Genomic DNA, 18,906 nt, shown 5'->3' with positions numbered 1-18,906 from the left:
CGAGCCGACTTGCAAACAAAAAGTAGGAAAGTAACTACGCGTTGCATAAAAGACAGAATGAGTGAAAGAGTAAAATCAGATATATTCCACTTTCTGAGGTTGTATTATTTAATATTACTAGTATTATTTTACTGTTCTTGGTTATTGAAATACTGTTAATTTATAATGTTCGTAAAAATAACACTATTTCCTGGTGAGATATTTTGATTTTGCCTTGACGTTGTATTTATTTGTGCCTTTAATATATTTCTATGTCTATTTTCTCCAGATTGAAACATAATTTCTATTACGATTTTTAATAGCGATATGAATGATTAATTCATATGTAGTCCCAGGTAGTCAAATGTTGCTTTCGGTGTGAACTGTCCGGCCTTCGATACCCAATGGGAGTCGCAAATGTCTGTTGGCCAAGCATCTTGAGGATTGAAAAGGAGAAGGCTTCGCCAAGAAAGCCAAATAACATCGACAACTAGTTTGATTGATTTATTTATTTGGTTTATTTTCCATCGTTTTTCTGCCACTTTCGGCTAATCGCGAAGATGAGAATGAGTGACATGATATTATGAAATTGATAAAAGGACACTCACAAAAATCATCCATACCCAAGACTGGATTTCGAACCCGGGAATCCTGGCGTCGTAGCGCGCTGTGCTAACCATTCGACCACGAAGGTCGGCACGGCACGATAAAGACAATTGGACTCGTTGCGCTGAGCAGGTGTTATCCAAAGCCACTCGGCAGGTATTGAACCTCAGACGACATTTTCACCAAGGAGTTTATTATTCCAAAACTGGGTGGTGCAGAACTGACTTCTGTTCTAAAGGCTCTAGGTTCGAATTATGGCCATGGTTTGGATATTTTAGTGCATTTGTTCTATTCCCTGCTTCATCGGCTAAACATTTAACCTCGCCGTGAAAAGCGACGAAGTTTTTGGTTCACTAGTTGCTCAGATAGGCAAATCGGAACTGGCGTACAGTGGAGTTTCCGAGCCACTGTATAATGTGTTCCCACCTGGGATCGAACACGGTCCCTTTGATCACAAGGCGACAGCGTTATCCACTACGCTATGGAGGAAGCCTGAAATGCAGATTTTGGAATTTATTGGTAACAACACGGAATAACCATCATCAAAACAATCGCATAGGAAATTCCAACCCAACCTGAGTCGCTGGTCAACCTAACCTCGGGGACAGACAGAAATCAAAACAAAAGCAGTCGAAGGGTGTTGGTTGTGGTTGAATGTTCTGCGAGGAAGGAATTTACAGTCCCGGAAGGATGGGGAGGGGAGCTTGAACGAGGGTCGGCGCGTGTTTCGTATTTTGTGGGTGAAAGTTTTATTTTTGCGTATACTATTTTTCGCTATTTGTAAGTAAAATACAGAGTGAGTAACTTATATTTTAGAAAAGGAATCGAATGGCAACACTGTACACAGATAACAGTGTATAACACTTCCTTATAGTAGTTTCAACTACACCTTTAATTTTTTTCCGCTAAATTAAATTGAAATGTAGAACAACCTTTCGCATCTTGTCTAGTCTAACGCATAACACACTGCGAAAGTACATCTACGTTTCGTGTGCTGCACTAAGGATGGGTAAATTGTAGAGGAAGAACTGCAGCGACGGAGGAAAATGCAAATGAAACGGGGAACTATATTCCATCGCGGAATAAGCCACACTCTTGCGTTGGGCCCGCTCGCGAAACTATCGTTGGTGGCTGCTAGTAATTCGGAAGTTTCACCACCAGATGTCTCAGACGTAAGGGTGGCAAACTCGTCTCCTTGATCCATCGCGTTAAGGGACTTTTGAATCACCCTGTACATCCCTTGTGGCGATCCAAGCAAGCAAGGACAATGAAGGAGCTAGCGGTTGGTGTCAGTGGATGATATTAATAGATCTGTGATAACTCCTCAAAGCATGTTGTATTGTGACAATAAGGATTGATGGAAATAATCTCATTTTAGTTTTCCAGTTCTGAGAAATAGTTACAGCCAGTGGCGTGCCCAGGATTTTCGAAAGGGAGGGGTTATGTATACTTTTCCTTGGTAGTGAGGCCTCATTTTGTCATATTTTCCTACCTTTGACGTTCTTTTTCTTAGGAATACTGGGCGAAAGGGGGGGGGTTATAACCCCCACCAACCCCCCCTTGGGCACGCCACTGGTTACAGCTTTGCCAAGATATCAATGCCCCCTGCAAGCTCACAAACTAAAGTGCACATGCATTTGTTTTCTCCTTCTATTTTTTCTTCTCTCATGCACTGTGGCTACATAACCACATGGGCAATTCCTGCATTAAGAGTTGTTAATTACACCCCAAGTTAACATCACCACAGATCTTTCAGGAGAGAATAGTGTAAGGTTTTCATGGGATGGAGGGTGAAGTTTTAGCTCTTTGAGATGTAGTGAGGATCATGCAAGTTTACATTCTAATTATTGAGAGGGGAGAGGAGGGTGAGAGAATGGGAGTTGATGGAGTATTATACAGATTTCCTGTCAATTGTTTTATAATTTTCCTGTAATTTCTTGTGTAGATAAAGCTTATAAACAATTGTGCTCTTTGTTTGTTCTAGGAGCAATGATTGTGTTGGATGTTCATGCAAGAGATGTTGCAGGATCTTTAGTCAAGAAGAAAGTTCAGAGTGAAAGTGATTTTGACTGGTTAGCACAATTGAGATATTATTGGGAGGTATGTATTTTCTCACTGAATATTCGCACAAGTTACATTACTGTCAGCTCGGTGCATTAAAGTGATCGACTTTGGATCTTGCCACTGAAGTCCCAAGGTTGCAGACCTGGTGTTGGCATGGTTGTTCTTTGTAGTGTCATCATTATGCATCTTCATTGTCACAATTGGCTGAAACCAATACAAGTTGCATTACTGCCCACCAAGTGAATTAACCTTGTTCAAATCTCAGAAATATGGCTACACATTTGAAGTAAATGTAGTGTGTAACTGTACAATGTAGAAGGATATGGTGAATGGCATATTAAACTTGAAACTTCATTTTTCATTTCAGCTCGGGGGCGTGACATTTTTAGCCAAGAATGCACTGAACATGCAGCAGCAAGTTACAGTTGCAGCATGGGCAATTACATACCAGGATGATCGTGATACTGGCGAGACGTGATTTTAATGTAACATTGTTTCTTTTAACTGTGGAAAAGTAGAGGAAACAACTGCTTATATAAAATTGTTGTTTAGTTTAAGTTCATTGCTTTGCTCACGGTTCTCACGATCATTCTTGTAGCCAACTTGCTGCTGCATGTTCAATGCCATCTTGGCTAATGACATAAGCTCAATGACACTTATCTGGATTAAAAAAATGAATTTTCAAGTTTAATATTCCATTCACCCTTACCCTCTACATTGTACAGTAACACACTACATTTACTTCAAACATGTAGCCATATTTCTGACTCACTCTGTATATAGTCCAAGCCTCGACATAGATGTTCCTTTGCAAGTGCTCCTTCAGTAACCTCCCTTAATGATTATTTATTGTCATTGTTGCAATTATCCTAAAGAGGCAATAAAATTGACATAAGAATATTACATGCACAAATGTGTACATATATATTTTTTTCCAGATCTTAACATTTTGACATATGTCATTCTTTGGGAACATTCCTTAAGTCACAATGAAATGCATGAATTGAACGAAAGTAACTGTTCTCTTGATACTGATGAAACCAGTTGTTTTACCAACTTAAGAACACATTAAGTGAAAGCATTAGTCTTGTCTTGTTTATTGAAAGTTTCCACATGGCATCCAGAATATGAAATGTTCTGGTAAAAATATGCCCTATTGCAGACATTCAAGCTTACTTTAATCACTTTTCAAAAACAGTTAAAGCACATTTATATCTAGTGCATGTGGGTTCATATCACACTCTCTGTTCAAACTATATTGTTTTTTTTTTTCCCCTCTGAACTAGTGCAGTTTGAAGCCATCATGCAAATGCATTGTCTGCAAGTAGCAAATGATTTTCATCGAACACCCCCCCCCTCCCCTTCCGGTCCGTGCATTTCCTGCAAGAACAAACTCCATGCATAACATGAAAATCATATTAAGGAACACCATAATGAACTTCACAAAGTTTGCACCAGAACTTAAAATGGCCAAAACTTGTTTAATGCATTAAACTCATGTAACTTTTGAAAAACACCCTTTGTTTTATATAATTTTAATAATGAAAAATTATGATCAGGCATGTAGCCAGGGGATGGGGGAAGGGGAGGATGGGGGCTGAAGCCCTCTCCAAAATCCTACAAATATGTAATTTAACACTTAGACACCCAGGCTGTTTTCCTGGTATTTGCGCTAATGCCCAGCATGTTTTCAGCAGGAAATTTAAATTTCCACAATGAAAGAGTTACAAATAATACCTCATTTTGTTCAGTATGGAGCAGGCTATAAGTCTATAGCAGAAAAAATATTTTTATCTTTTTCCAGTAGAAGGAGAAGAAGAAGAAAAGAAAATAGATCTTGTTTGTTTCATGTCTAAGTTGGCTGCCCCCCCCCCCCTCCCACTTAGGCTACGCCAAGACGAGAGCGCTGAAAACTGTACCTATGTGTAGCACTCTCATTGTAAAAATTATCCACTTGGTTGTTGATAGTTATGGAGAATAAAATATTTTACTATTGTGCTAAGGCTGGCCGAGTTTTCAGCGGGAAATTTAAAATCCTATAATTCTTAAATAAAAATTAATATCTCGGAAACTATTAATGATAGAGTTCTAAATGATACCTAGTTTTGTTCAGTATGAAGGAGGCCATAAGCCTATAACAGAAAAAACATTTTACCTTTATCCTGTAGTAGTAGTAGTAGTAGTAGTAGAAGAAGAAGAAAGTAGAAAACTTATTTTTTCCATGAAATTTCCAATTTGGCTACCCCCCACGTAGCTTATGCTGAAACTGGAAGGTTCAAAACTGTACCTGCATATTGCCTGACAGGTGCAGCACTCTCACTGCTGGGTGTTCCATCTTGTACACCTTACTTATCTTGGAGGACAGCCCTAAGTATGCCAGTGATCTAACACAATCACCACTTGTAGTATGCCACTTATATAACACACTGATACATACACACACTCTTCACACCCTAGGCACCCCACCCACCACTCTTTTCCCCATACCCATACCCCCACCCCTTTCAATTAGAACTTCCAAGAAGGCTGAGCTTTGGGAACATAGAGGAACAGAACACTATATGGCAAAATTGAAGTACAGAAAACAATTTTCTGAAAATTCATGAAAAAAATACATAAAAATATGTAAAAAAGTTAGCATTTTTATCTAGGACTACCCCCTTCCTCAATATAATCAGGATGAAATTACAGTTCAATAATTACTAATGACATATTTGAATACTCATGTAGCAATCAAAACACACATCTCCGCACATTATCTGAGTCACAGCATGTACCAAAAGTCTCATACTATGCTACCACAGTGACTTGTACATATTTGTACCAGCTGGGCGTTTAAATAGTGTATAGTGGTATGCCCCCCCCCCAAATAAAATTCTGGCTATGTGCCTGATCATGATGCATGTTATGGGGGAAAAATTAGGTACACCATAGTTGTTTAAATTTGGTTAGAATGAGGAAAATTTTCTATAAATAACACTGAAAAGTTTTTAAAACAGCATTGATTAGGATGAAAGAACCTTGAAATATTGATGTCCTTGATTATTTAAGTAAGCAGAGGACCTTACTCGCACGAACAGGAGAAGTAAAAGAAGGTTCAACGCCCAGAACTGATACAGTAAGCTAGCCATTTGAGCTACTTTTCAGCATTGTATTACATATTCATTCAGCTCTAGAGATGAATTTATCCAATTAAGGTACTCATGCTCTTTAAGGAAGAGCTTAATAAATGTATTGTGGTGTGAAGTTACCTGTCTTATATTTATTATGCTATTTGTGCCTGCCTTTTCCTCACAAAGTGTTCATAATTTATCTCCTGAAGAGATGTAATCATTCAGTCATATGTTCGTGGCTCTAATTACGTTTTTGTATCTTTCCAGGATGATAATATGTTAACCAGAATGGTAAATGCCTCCTTGTTGTATGGCTATGAATATCTGGGCAATACATCCAGACTAGTTGTCACTCCTCTCACGGATCGATGTTACAGGACGCTATTCAGTGCCTTGCATTTGCATCTAGGTATTATTATTATTATTATTAGTTTGTTTTATGTAGTGCTTATATGAGGCTGATTCAAAAAGTAAGGTAACGAGCTCTCACAGGTATCATATCCCTCCTGTTCTTCAAATTTCCCACCAGGCTCACAGCAGAAGAGTACAGCTTTATCATGCAGCCATTAGATGGTGCATATTGTAGATGGCTGGGGATGCGGGTGCGGAACGTTTGCTTCCTGGTGTACTTCTCGTCCGGTTTCCTCCGTCTCCTGGAATGTTCCGACTTGCAGAGGAGAATTCCACAGGAAACGGAGGTTGCAAAGTACAACGGAACTGGCTGCTATTTAAGCGAAGGGTGCCCTGTCACCAGGTCTTATTTTGGGTTGTAATCAGTCGGTAGTAGCAGCCAGTGCCGCCGCCAGGAAGCAGAGGTAAGTGCTGGCGCATCCCTCAGCCACCTACCCTTCTCCTCCTACTCTCATTTGATTAGCCGAGTAAACTGTAAAACTCCATTTGACCTTCTCATTTCTCCCCTCAGTAAGTGCTCGATCGATATGTAAAGAAGACGATTTAAGTGGTGGAGGCTTGGCTTCCCGGTTTTTCAACCTTTATTTTTCTCTCTTTTGGCATCAACCCCCCCCCCCCAATTGGCATGTCTATTTCCATTTGCCAAGCAATGAGTGTTCAATGGATAGGCTCAATGAACTCGAAGATGAACTTGATCGCACCCTCGATGAACTTCATTCATTAGCTGTTTCGTCTACCCCCATCCCCCACACCAATCGGCGAGTCATTACCAGATCGTTAAGTAGGCAAATACAGGCCACTCGAATCGATGCATTAGCTGATCCGCACTGTCCAAACCACCCCGAAGAGTCCTTAGGGCATCAAGTAAATTCGTGCGACCTTGAGGTCAACATGTCGCATACCGCATCCTTTAAAACGCCCGCATTTTCGGGAGGAAAACGAGACAGTGTCCATCAGTTCTTGTTGAAGTTCGACAACCTGGCGGAATTTAACGGGTGGAACGAAGAACGAAAGAAATCGGCTCTGGCGTTGGCGTTGCAGGGAATCGCCCTGGAATGGTTTTCTGGCATAAAGCTTTCCCAGAACTTTGCTACGTTGTCCTACAACGATCTCAAGGACAAATTAAAAGGCACGTTCCCAGAGAAAGGTGACCTCAGGTTAGCCGAGGACAGGATCCGTGCTAGGATTCAAAGGAAGGATGAAACGGTGATGAATTACGTAACGAGTAAATCCGCTCTGGTCAGGAAACTTGTTCCTGGCATCCGAGAGGATAAGCTCATGTATTCCATCATAAGTGGCCTCCAGGATAAATACCTGGAAGCCGCCGAAAAGGAATTCGCAAGTTTGGAAGACCTTATTAGCTGGCTCAGACGCGTGGAGAAGCGTCGAGTCATCGCTAAAGAACGCAATCGGCAAGAAAAATTTAATACAATCTTTGGCTCTGATTCCGACACGTCGTCTTCCGATTCCTTCTCGTCTGACGAGGAGAAGATCCTTGCGAAGCCGACACGAAGGAAACACGTTCATAGGCACAAACTTGCGAGCGCAGCAGCTCCCACGGCGGAAACAGCTGCCCATCCAGTCGAGTCAGCCAGAGCAACGACCGTTCAGGGCGCCTCCTTTCCACGCACGGCCGTTCCAAATAGCACCGCTCAGGATAATCAAGACGTTAGCCTTCTTGCAAACAAACTTCACGATATGCAAATTTCACACCAAGAATTGATCAATTCTGTGACAGATAGCAACAAGCTCATAAAACAAATGCAAAATCAACCCCCCAGAAACAACTATTGGCCATCTAGAGGTGGCAAGAATAGAAAGTACGTCTCTAGTAATAATGGGAACTTCTCTAACCAAGTTCCACGCCAGAACTTTTACAGGCCAAATCAATATTTCCCTAGAGGTAACAGGGGTGCAGGTAGAGGCTTTAGAGGCAGGGGAGGACGTAACTTTCAAAGGCCTAATTACCAGCGATGGGATAGAAACACGCAGACGTCCCAAACACACCAGTCCCATAATAAATGCACTAGCTGTGGTCACGTCAATCAACTTTCTGAACAAGCTGTCCAAAGTGATTCTTTAAACGGTTAACTTCCGTACGTAGAGGGACACCACGTATGGAAAGAGGGGTACGAATTAATGTCCCACTAATTAAGCAAAATAATTTATACCTGGTCCACGCTACACTTGGTAACTGTAAGGGGAAAACTACCAACTGTTGCGTCGACCTAGGTGCCATGACATCAATTTTCCCAGATCACCTAGTACCTGAAAAAACCAAAAAATTGCAAATAAATTGTATTATCCGGGGTGTCACGGGAAATCAAATAGCGATAAAGGAAATTGCAATTATTAGATTTCGTCTAGGAAATAAATGGTTTCTTCATCCATTTAGAGTCGTCCACATGCCATCCATGCTGCCATTGTTAGGCAACGATTTCTGGATGACACATGACGTAAGCATAAATTCCTGTAACAACACCATGCAACTCACTCGGTTTGGAAAACCACCTAAGTTCCAGATTCCCAAAGACAAAATTGAGGTGAATACGCTACCCGAACACGTTATTCAGAAAATTGCTGCCGATAATATCCCCCAAGTTTTATTAGTAAAGAAAGTTCAAATCCCACCCCGTTCTAAAATGTTTGTTCCTGTAAACATTATTAACACTGCAGACAAAGACTGTAACATTTTCGAGCCAGAACCCTCTCTCTTGAAAAGGAGCCTGCTGGTTCCTAGAGCTTTATTAAAAACAGAAAATCCTGTAATTCACATAATTAATCCTACAACTCATAAGATAAAAATCACAAATAACACAGTGTTAGGTAACCTATCTACAGGGAAAATTATAATGCCATTCCCCCCAACAAGGAACGATATACAGAATGAGCAGATATCAAGTGACAATATTTCAAACCCCCCCACTGACACATGTCTAAAAATGACAGAAGAACAGTTAACAGAGAAAATAAAAATTGCACAACAAAAATTTGATCCCTCTCGTCTTAACATAAACAAAGATTTGACAGTTGAGGAAAAAGAAAAAATATTAAGTTTAATACAGGAATACAGCGATACATTTGCTTGGGATTCCAAAGATAGAGGAGATTTTGAAGATTACGAGCATGAAATTGACACAGGGACAAATCCAGCCTTTCACCGACCCCAGTTTAATATCCCAATACACTTACGTGAGCAAATTAAAAATCAGTTGTTAGAAATGGAAAGTCAGGGAATCATTCGTCAGTCACAGGGGTCTCCCTACAACTCTCCTACATTTTTAATCAAGAAACCCAATAACGAGTATAGAATTCTAACAGACCTTCGTTATTTGAACTCACAAACGCCCTACCTTAGTTTTTCACTGCCTTCCGTAGAATCTGTTCTAAACAACCTGGCTGGAAAGAAATATTTCACCCAACTAGACATGAAAAATGCATTCTATCAGGTCAGACTTTCAGAGGAAAGTAAACAGAAAACAGCATTCTCCATTCCAAATTTTCAATCATTTGAATATTGTCGTTTGCCAATGGGATACAAAAACTCACCATATGCCTTAAATAAAGTTATTTCATTAGTGTTCAATGGGGTAAGTGAGGATGAAGTGTCCATCTATGTGGATGATATTGTTTTGAGTGCCGATTCCTTGAACTCGTTACTTCGAGTAATGAGTAATGCATTCAATAGACTACGGCATGCGAACCTGCGGCTGTCCGTAGAAAAATCACGCTTTGCTTACACAAAAATCACCTGTTTAGGCCACCAAGTAAGTGAAACTGGATTTGAAATCTCTCCCAAAAGCCTAGATTCCATAACCAAATATCCACCACCAAAGAACATTAAACAATTGCGAAGGTTCATCGGTATGTGCTCGTTTGTGCGCGCCTATATTTTCGGATTTAGTAGTTTAATCCACCCCCTTCTACAGCTTTTGAAAAAAGACACTCCGTTCACTTGGTCCGACGAGTGCCAAAAAGCGTTCGAAACGCTGAAGAACAAGATTGTTTCGGCTCCTGTTCTCGCCCCTTACAATCCACAAAAACCAAATTACGTGTTTGTGGATGCATCAAAAAAGGGTATAAGCGGCATTTTGTGTCAACCGGCGACCAACGAAAACGGTGAAATAGATTTTCATCCCATTTGTTTTGCTAGTAGAACATTAAAAGACACAGAAACCAGATATGATACCTTTTCTCTAGAAATTCTTGCATGCATCTATGCCTTACGTAGCTTCCGCTACTATGTGTTAGGTAAAACAGTGCATTTAGTAACCGACAATAAAGCCGTCACGTTCTTGAATAACAAAACCAGCCTAAATTCTCGCATGACGAAGTGGAGTCAGTATCTGCAGGAATACGAGATCGTACCGATCCACTTAAAAGGCACACTCAACAAAATGGCGGATGCAATTTCAAGAGAACCGCAAGAAAGGAACAGGGATGACGGGGATGTCACTGAAGACACACTTGTCTATTTTCTTGCCGACCCGAATTTTAACATTAGAGACTTGCAAAATTCGGATCCATATTTTTCCAAAATATTAGCTTACCTTACTGAAAGTGAAGACCTGGATCCAAAATACGAAAGAGCATCGTATCAATACGAAATTATAGACAATAAATTGTACCGAGTCCACAGATATGCTAACACCAAACAGCACCTCCTTTGCATTCCATCCAAATTGAGACACGAATTGGTCACCAAAATACATGAATCCGAAAGTATGGGAGCACACCTTGGAGCAGATAAAACTTACAAATTATGTTTGCAAAGATACTACTTTCAGGAAATGAAAACATTCATTTATAACCTAGTACGCACATGTACCCAATGCCAGATATCCAAACGAGCAAAAGGTCCCACCCCGTATGAACTCACACAAGTAGACACGCCTCTGACCCCCTTTGAGGCAGTTTCGGTCGATGCATTTGGCCCCCTTAAAGTAAGCGCCCACGGCGAACAGTATGTTCTCTCTGCCGTAGACCACTGTACAAAGTACCTTGTAAGTAAAGCGGTTCCAGATGTACGAACCGAAACCATAGCTCAGTTTCTAATAGACCATATTTTCCTTGTGTTTGGTATTCCACAATATCTTTATCTGGATAGAGCGAGTGCGCATACATCTCGCATTTTTCAGGAATTGTCCAACATACTAGGTGTTAATCTGAAATTTTCTGCTACTCACCTCCACAACAGAATAGGAAATGTGGAACGTAGCCATCAGTACGTTCAAAACGTAATGAAGTGCTACATCAAGGAAAAACATGCCTTGTGGAGCGAGTACCTTCCAAGCGTCGTCTTTGCTCATAATATAAATGAGTCCAGTTCTACCCAAATGTCACCCTTTGAGGCATTGTTCGGCTATGTTCCCCGCATCGCCACAGACGCAGCGCTTGATACTCCTTGTCAAAATACGGAAAACCTTCAAAGAATCGAAAAACTGAAAGTTTCGAGAGAAACCGCCGTTAAAAATTCAAAACGGCGTTTTCAAACCAACAAACGATACGTAGACAAAAAACACAAAAAGGAAGATTTTCCTATTGGTTCCGAAGTTCTCATTTTTGACCCTGTCGTCCGTAAAGGAAAATCCAAATCATTTTCCAGGACTTATTTTGGGCCTGGAACCATAATAGGTAAACCACACTGCAATATTTGTTCTATTCAGTGGAAAGATGAGAAAGGTAAATTACATACAGACGACATCAGTATTACTCGCTTGAAAAAGTATTACCCCCCTAGGAACACAACAAACGTTTCCATGGTCATGGATTCGAGTCCCGTTGGTAGCAAAGTTCACGTAATTGAAGGTTCCATCGCCTCACAGGAAGCTGACATCTTAGTCAGTGCAAGCGAGGGATCTCTCTTTCCATCCGGAAAAGAATCGTTGCATTTCCACGATCGTGACGATCAACAGTCCCACGTGGAACGTGCTGAAACCACAGATGTGCAGATTACATCCGCTCCTACCGCAAACGCTAACTACACATTACACGTTGTTTCTCCTACTCAGCAAGATTTGGAGGTTCTTAAGAAAACCTTCACAAACTGCTTAGAACTGCTAGTCGCGCTGAAACAAAGAAGCATCGCATTCCCCCTCCTAACCACTACGCCACACAACTTTGACGTGACAGCGTCAGCTGTTATTGCGATCGCTTCAGTTCGAGAATTCCTTGAAAAATACAATGACCAAGTAGATGCCATAACATTCTGCGTCGACACTCAAGAAGACTGGGAGATATTTGCGAAAGAAATTGAAAGCCTTTCTGAGTAGTATAACAAAGCTTAAAACCAAACTTTCCATCCCAAATTATATACAGGGTGTACACCTAATGTCATTCTAATGTTGATACATAGCTTACTCTTGTAACATCTCATCACATTCATGATGCAGGCTTGACACTTGTTTATGACCAAGAATGTACAGTTTCACTGCTATACCCTGGACACATATCAACATTAAGCAAGCTAAGCATCTGTTAATAATCCCTTTACGCGTTAAAAGTAATGCTTGCGATTTAATGTCGATCAAGTAAGGTAGCTTATTCCCTTAAGCAGTAACACGCGTTTCCTTGCCTTCACTAAAGATTTTATAGTTCGTACGAACAAACAATGTACATTATTTATAGACGATCGTCCTTGTACACATCATGTATTGTTTATTATCCCCCCGAACATACGAAAGAAATGTTCAAGAAAGGAAATAAAAGGCATACAATAATACTGTAAGAAATTACTAGTAGAGGAGACATTGCATTTATATATGTCAGATTTAAAAAGGGATAGTTGCATTTATTATAATTGCTCATGTTATTTATACCTTTGTTATTATCATACGCCAGATTTAAACTCCAGTTGTAATTTTAATGTGATAAGGATAATTATGCGCACATAAAACAGTTACATACCATAGCTACACACTTAGGACAGTCCCGAAATTCACGAATTGCCGAATCATTTGTCAAGCTGCTCCAATGGGTGCGGGGCAGTTCAAAGCTACAACAGCATCCGTAAAATATTCCCAGGCAATGGGGAACTACAGGCCCATTGGCAAATGGTTTTGCAATTTGGCAATCATTCTACCCCCCCCCCCTTACAAATTCCAGTCCCTTTTTCGTAGTTTTATTAAACACACACCCACACTGCTAACACTTAGCTATACAGAAAAACAATTTGTGTGTACATAATTGCCTTTTATACATAGCTATGCATATTATTATAGAGATTACTCAGTGGCATTTTCAACTAAATACTCATAATTATTATTTTTTCTTCGTAGATTCAACGGGCTTATGACTGTAAACATGGCATTTACACCGCATCAACCTTTTCTCTTCTTAACAATAGCGTCGATATTTCAAATAACATGGTGCACTGAGGACTTCCAAATTGTCTCAGGACTTTACCTAAAACCGCTGCCTGAAGCTCTGACGTATGATTACGTCATTCCATTCACTTATAAGGTGACACTGCAACTCCCCCCTCTTCAGAAGTTTGACACTAACCTTCGCAACGTCATGTGCAACGCTACATACAGAACTCACCCTCACTGTGTATGGGCTCACCGCCTGCACCACGTGCGAACTCATTTATTTAATCAGACAGACTTAATGCTCACGTACTATCAAGATACGGAACACTTAACAACCAACTCTTCTACTTCACACGTACGTACTAAACGTACCATTTTTAGTTTTGTTTCCTCCTTCGCAAGCTTCTGTTGCGATTTCGCCACAAAATCTCAATTAGATAATATCCGCACCTCCCAACAAAATGTAGAGCAAAACATTTTGGCAGTAAGACAACAACTTACGAATAATCACGTTTTTATTCAGACGGTTTCCAATGAAATAAAGGAATACGACACAAAAGTCAGCAAAATTGTGACTCGCTTTAACGAGTTTGTTTCGGCTTTGGATGAACAACAATCAAAATTCATGGCAAATTTTAAACTACTTGAAGAACAGGATAACCTACAATTTCAAGGTTTACTTTTAGAGGAAACCACAACATTAATGCAAATTTCTCAAATCCTTCAAATCCAACGTTTTCAAAGTACGTCGAAATCGTGCCGCATGGGGTATTTGGATAGCGAAAGCATCCCTCTGAAGACGCTCCTCCATGATCTCCGTAACGTCGAAGCAAATATTCTTCACGATGGATACGAATTAGCCATTCCCTTAGAATTGATCGAAATTTATTACGCCACGCCCTTGGCAACATGTCAAATAACGAATGACCACATATTTGTAACAGTAAACGTTCCAATCAAAAGAAAAGGCTCCACTTACACACTATATGAAGTGGTTCCAGTACCATTCAAAAATCAAAATCAAACCTGTATTATAAATTCTGTTCCTTCATTCGTGGCTATAAATGATGAAAATTCGATCATTGTCATTCAAGGCACTCAATTGGATAAGTGCCAAATTCATCGGGAGAGACTCTGCAAATTGCCTACCTTTGTTTCCTCGCATTGTGGTTTTGCTGCTTGCGTCCGGCAAGTGATTAACGCAACTACCGTTCGAGACTCTTTACATGAGTGCGCTTACACTTGCAAAAATTCCACCCTTACGGAAATTCTGCAAGTGGACAGAACAGAATTTATAATAACATTCCCCCCTCCGGTGGTGACCGTCCACCTTCCGAACGATTCGGCTCTAGAATACTCCATGACCACTCACGAACAGGACGGAGCGGTCAAAATGTCACTCCCGTGCAATTCTAAAGTAAGCGTTACCGAATTCATTTCCATTCACCCAGTATATCCCTGCGTTGCACGGCAACACCCTAAATTTAAAACTGTCCATCTCGTTCCTTCGGCTTGGACGAAGATCCACGAAATGCCATTAGGCACCTTGTATAAACTTAACAACGACTTTAACATTTCACACATCCTGAAACAAGATTGGCAAATGGAAATTCCCTCATTGGATATCCCGACCTTTAAGGTCACTCCCATCCCAGAGTATAAGCCATTTTATAAACACAGCGATGTACCTATTTACACGCTCTATATTTGGAACCTGGCTCTCACATTTGCACTATTATTTATAACAGGTTTGCACAAGAAACTACTCGCTTTATGCTTTATACAGCGAGCTCATGCCTTTGACTTGGAATCTCCAACACATCTTGTTTCTGCTTCCGCGTTGGTTCTTCTTATTCTTATCTTATGTGTCATTCTTCTATTGTACACTGTCCTGAAATGCCCGTGTATTTTACCTTGGTGTCATTGCTTTAAAAACAGGCCACCCCCTAAGCGACGTACCCGCCGCACTCAAATTTCTAGACCCAGAGCACTTCCACCGCTGCCCCCAGTACCTATTGTGTCCACCGCCGTTCCCTCGAACCCAGCACCTCAGCCCCCTACTTGCAACGACGCTTCCTCATATCAAGTTCCTCGCAACCCCCCCGACCAGGTCAGATATTCCGCATACGCCGACATAGCTTCAATCATGTTCGACACCCAATAAATAATACCTTTTCCTTACCCTAATTGCCTTTGTTTACGCCAGCACGAGCCCAACCGGACAAGCAACAACAGCTTGCCGCCAATGCAGTGAACGTCCGTGACACGAGTTCCCGAGAGTCACGCATCCATGTATGGACAATTTACCCACGCTCCAGTGTAGTTTTCTGGAGACCCAATAGCCAATTATCCCCCCGGATCAGACCTTCAAAGTGTATCCCAAATTATGGTGCTACGTATCCCCGCAAGGAACCGAAACGTGAATCCTCTAATTACCAGTCAGACCTGAACTCTCGATTCTGCAGCGGAAGATGCCATATTATCAGCAGTGTGCCGTGGAAAGACTTATTTCACCTTGGACAGAAGATGTTCAGCAGTGACAAGCCCACGCACCTAGGGCTTGAATCATTGAACCCCCCCCCCCCCCAGTGCCACGGCAAGGGATCCCTTGATCGCCAGTGATCAGCAGACCTACTCGACCGGACCATCTTCGGATAGACTTTCGCTCCACCAGAGGTATACAGAGGGAGCTTTTCCGACCCAACAACCGGTCACGTAGTGTGGCATTCTTCGGTGTCAGTTAACAGTGTTGCGAGCTTTGAACGTGACAAACGAAGATGATCTATCTACATGTGTGTTCATGACGTCACAAGGTCGTGCGTCTGAGTTCGGAGACCTGCCGACACAGCATTCTCCACACCATGATATAACATCTCTTCATTTGGCTCTCCTGTTTTCAAACAGACAACCTTCGTCAGGGACTACAGCGAGGTTATGTTTCGCACCGTAGGGATTTCAAAACAAAACAAGGAAAACTACTTAGTGGTTCCTATATGTTACAGTACCCTAATGTTGTGTTCAATTTATCTATGGGTATTACTCCAAAGGACAATTTCAACGGAGAATACAAAATTGAAGATATTCTACACGATAATGATAAAAAAAAAAAAAAGACTGATTCTCATTTATCAAAGGTTATGTTCTGTTATTCGTTATCTATGGGTGTAGGTGTATATTATTTTATTATTTTTTTTTCATTTACTATTCTGTATATGCCATTGAACCTTGCTATGGTTTCCCCCCATATCAAGGTTCCTCAGGGCGGGGGAGTGTAGATGGCTGGGGATGCGGGTGCGGAACGTTTGCTTCCTGGTGTACTTCTCGTCCGGTTTCCTCCGTCTCCTGGAATGTTCCGACTTGCAGAGGAGAATTCCACAGGAAACGGAGGTTGCAAAGTACAACGGAACTGGCTGCTATTTAAGCGAAGGGTGCCCTGTCACCAGGTCTTATTTTGGGTTGTAATCAGTCGGTAGTAGCAGCCAGTGCCGCCGCCAGGAAGCAGAGGTAAGTGCTGGCGCATCCCTCAGCCACCTACCCTTCTCCTCCTACTCTCATTTGATTAGCCGAGTAAACTGTAAAACTCCATTTGACCTTCTCATTTCTCCCCTCAGTAAGTGCTCGATCGATATGTAAAGAAGACGATTTAAGATATGTTGTATCAGACCCTCGCAATATCAGTTGGAAGATGGCTGCATTCACGAAAATATGGTCAAGCATGGAAGTGCATAGTGTGATCAGGTTTTTTCATCTAAAGGGCACCTCTCCAGCAGCAATTCATCGTGAACTGGTTGAGGTGTACGGTGCTAATGTAATGTTATGTAAACGTGTAGGATTGGTGCACTGAGTTTGATAACGACAGGACAGATGTGCAAGATGAGTAACGATCCGGTCGGGCCAGACCCTGTGGCCGAGTGGTTAGCACATCGTGCTGTGACACCAAGGTCCCGGGTTTGAATCCCGCTCAGGCTTAGTTGTTTGTGAATGTCCATTCATCAATTTCATCATTTCATCACTCATCCCTATCTTTGCAAATTAGCCAAGAGGCACAAAACGTGAAGTAAAATAAACGAAATCAATCAAATCAAATCCAATGATCCAATCAGCCAAACTTGTCCACCACAGATGACAATTTGTGCCATATTGAAGGTCTGATTCAAGATGATCGTCGCATTCGACTTAGCGATATTGGTAAGGCACTTATCTCAGTGGGCAGTGTGCACAAGATCGTTCATGAGCAACTGGCCTACTGAAAGACATGTTCATGCTGGGTGACTAAGCCAACTCACAGGAGGTCACAAAACTACTAGGATGGGATTGTCTCTCATGCACTTGATGCGGTTTCATGAGGAAGGAGTGCCATTCCTTGTAACTTCTGCTTGTCTAGGTTGTATTTTATAAATGGAAGCAAACCGCAGAGGCCTGAAACATTAAATTGTGTTGGGCAGAATGTACAAAATATAAGTTGTGAGTTCATGATGGATACGGTAAACACAGTTTAAAATTAGGTACGTGAAATTTAGAAATTCCGTATTTCCACGTTGTACAATTTATGGTTAAATCCTATTAATTTCGAAGATCCTCTGTCTTCATTCACTAAGGGTAAGGCACCTTGAGCGGAGATGGTATCGCTTATTATAATAATAAGAAGTCAAGATTTTGATTAACAATTGTATAACATATTTTTATTTTCCTTATTTCGTTTATATAACATTTAACACAGTATTACTTTCCAATTGCTTTTCAAACAAAATATTTATGCATCGGTTCTTTGTCATCCATTAACGTGCTTGCAACAACTCGGTAAGTATGTAGTGTAGATCTTTGTGAATTTTCTCAACACAACATCAATTTAAATAATGGATAAAACGTTCGTTAGAACACCGTACATAACAAGTGAAGAATAAATTTAAACTTCAATAAATAAATTAGCAAACAAATTGCTTACTTCAAGATTCCAAGCATGTGTTAATTCTCTCTTAATTATCGATAAGTACAAAATTTTACCATCATCTTTACTCAAATTGCAATTTCTAATAAATGTATCACTTTCAAAATAAACGGTACAAGATCATGTCAATTACAAAGTTAAGTTTGTTAACATTATCAACGCATATTCTTTCTTGAAGGTCACTAACCTTTACATGCCTTATAAACCTTTTGTATTTTGACCCTTTTTATGCAAAAATCGTAGTCCGTCAAGATTACCTAAGTTTAAACTACATATGTAGATTGATCAATTTAAATTTTGCCAATTTTCTTGCAACATGCAGTACATGACTATTTTAGGAGCTCCGTGTAGTTTTTTTTTTGTGTAATGGGGAGGGGGGAATGAAGCTTCGTTGCAAAATGGTAAATTATCACAGGTTCACTTTCATCTAGGATTGTATCAATAGTTCATACCTGACTTTGGTGAAATGCCATTT

At 40.8% G+C, this 18,906-nt stretch overlaps 1 protein-coding gene across 1 annotated transcript in view; it reads left to right on the top strand.

Annotated features, from left to right (window-relative positions):
• Nucleotides 1-18,906, top strand: part of Dhc36C (Dynein heavy chain at 36C) — a 369,284-nt gene that overhangs the window by 153,137 nt on the left and 197,241 nt on the right. The window contains exons 18-19 of the mRNA XM_083142304.1: nt 2,570-2,685; nt 6,030-6,171. Of these exons, the coding sequence (XP_082998430.1) occupies nt 2,570-2,685; nt 6,030-6,171 (258 nt within the window). The remainder of the gene's footprint in view (nt 1-2,569; nt 2,686-6,029; nt 6,172-18,906) is intronic.

The sequence above is a fragment of the Lepisma saccharinum genome, chromosome 20 (assembly GCF_977018435.1).
Source record: "Lepisma saccharinum chromosome 20, izLepSacc3.1, whole genome shotgun sequence".
NCBI classification, from domain to species: domain Eukaryota; kingdom Metazoa; phylum Arthropoda; class Insecta; order Zygentoma; family Lepismatidae; genus Lepisma; species Lepisma saccharinum.
Note: the sequence above shows the minus strand (reverse complement) of the source record. Positions and strands in the feature narration are given on the sequence as shown.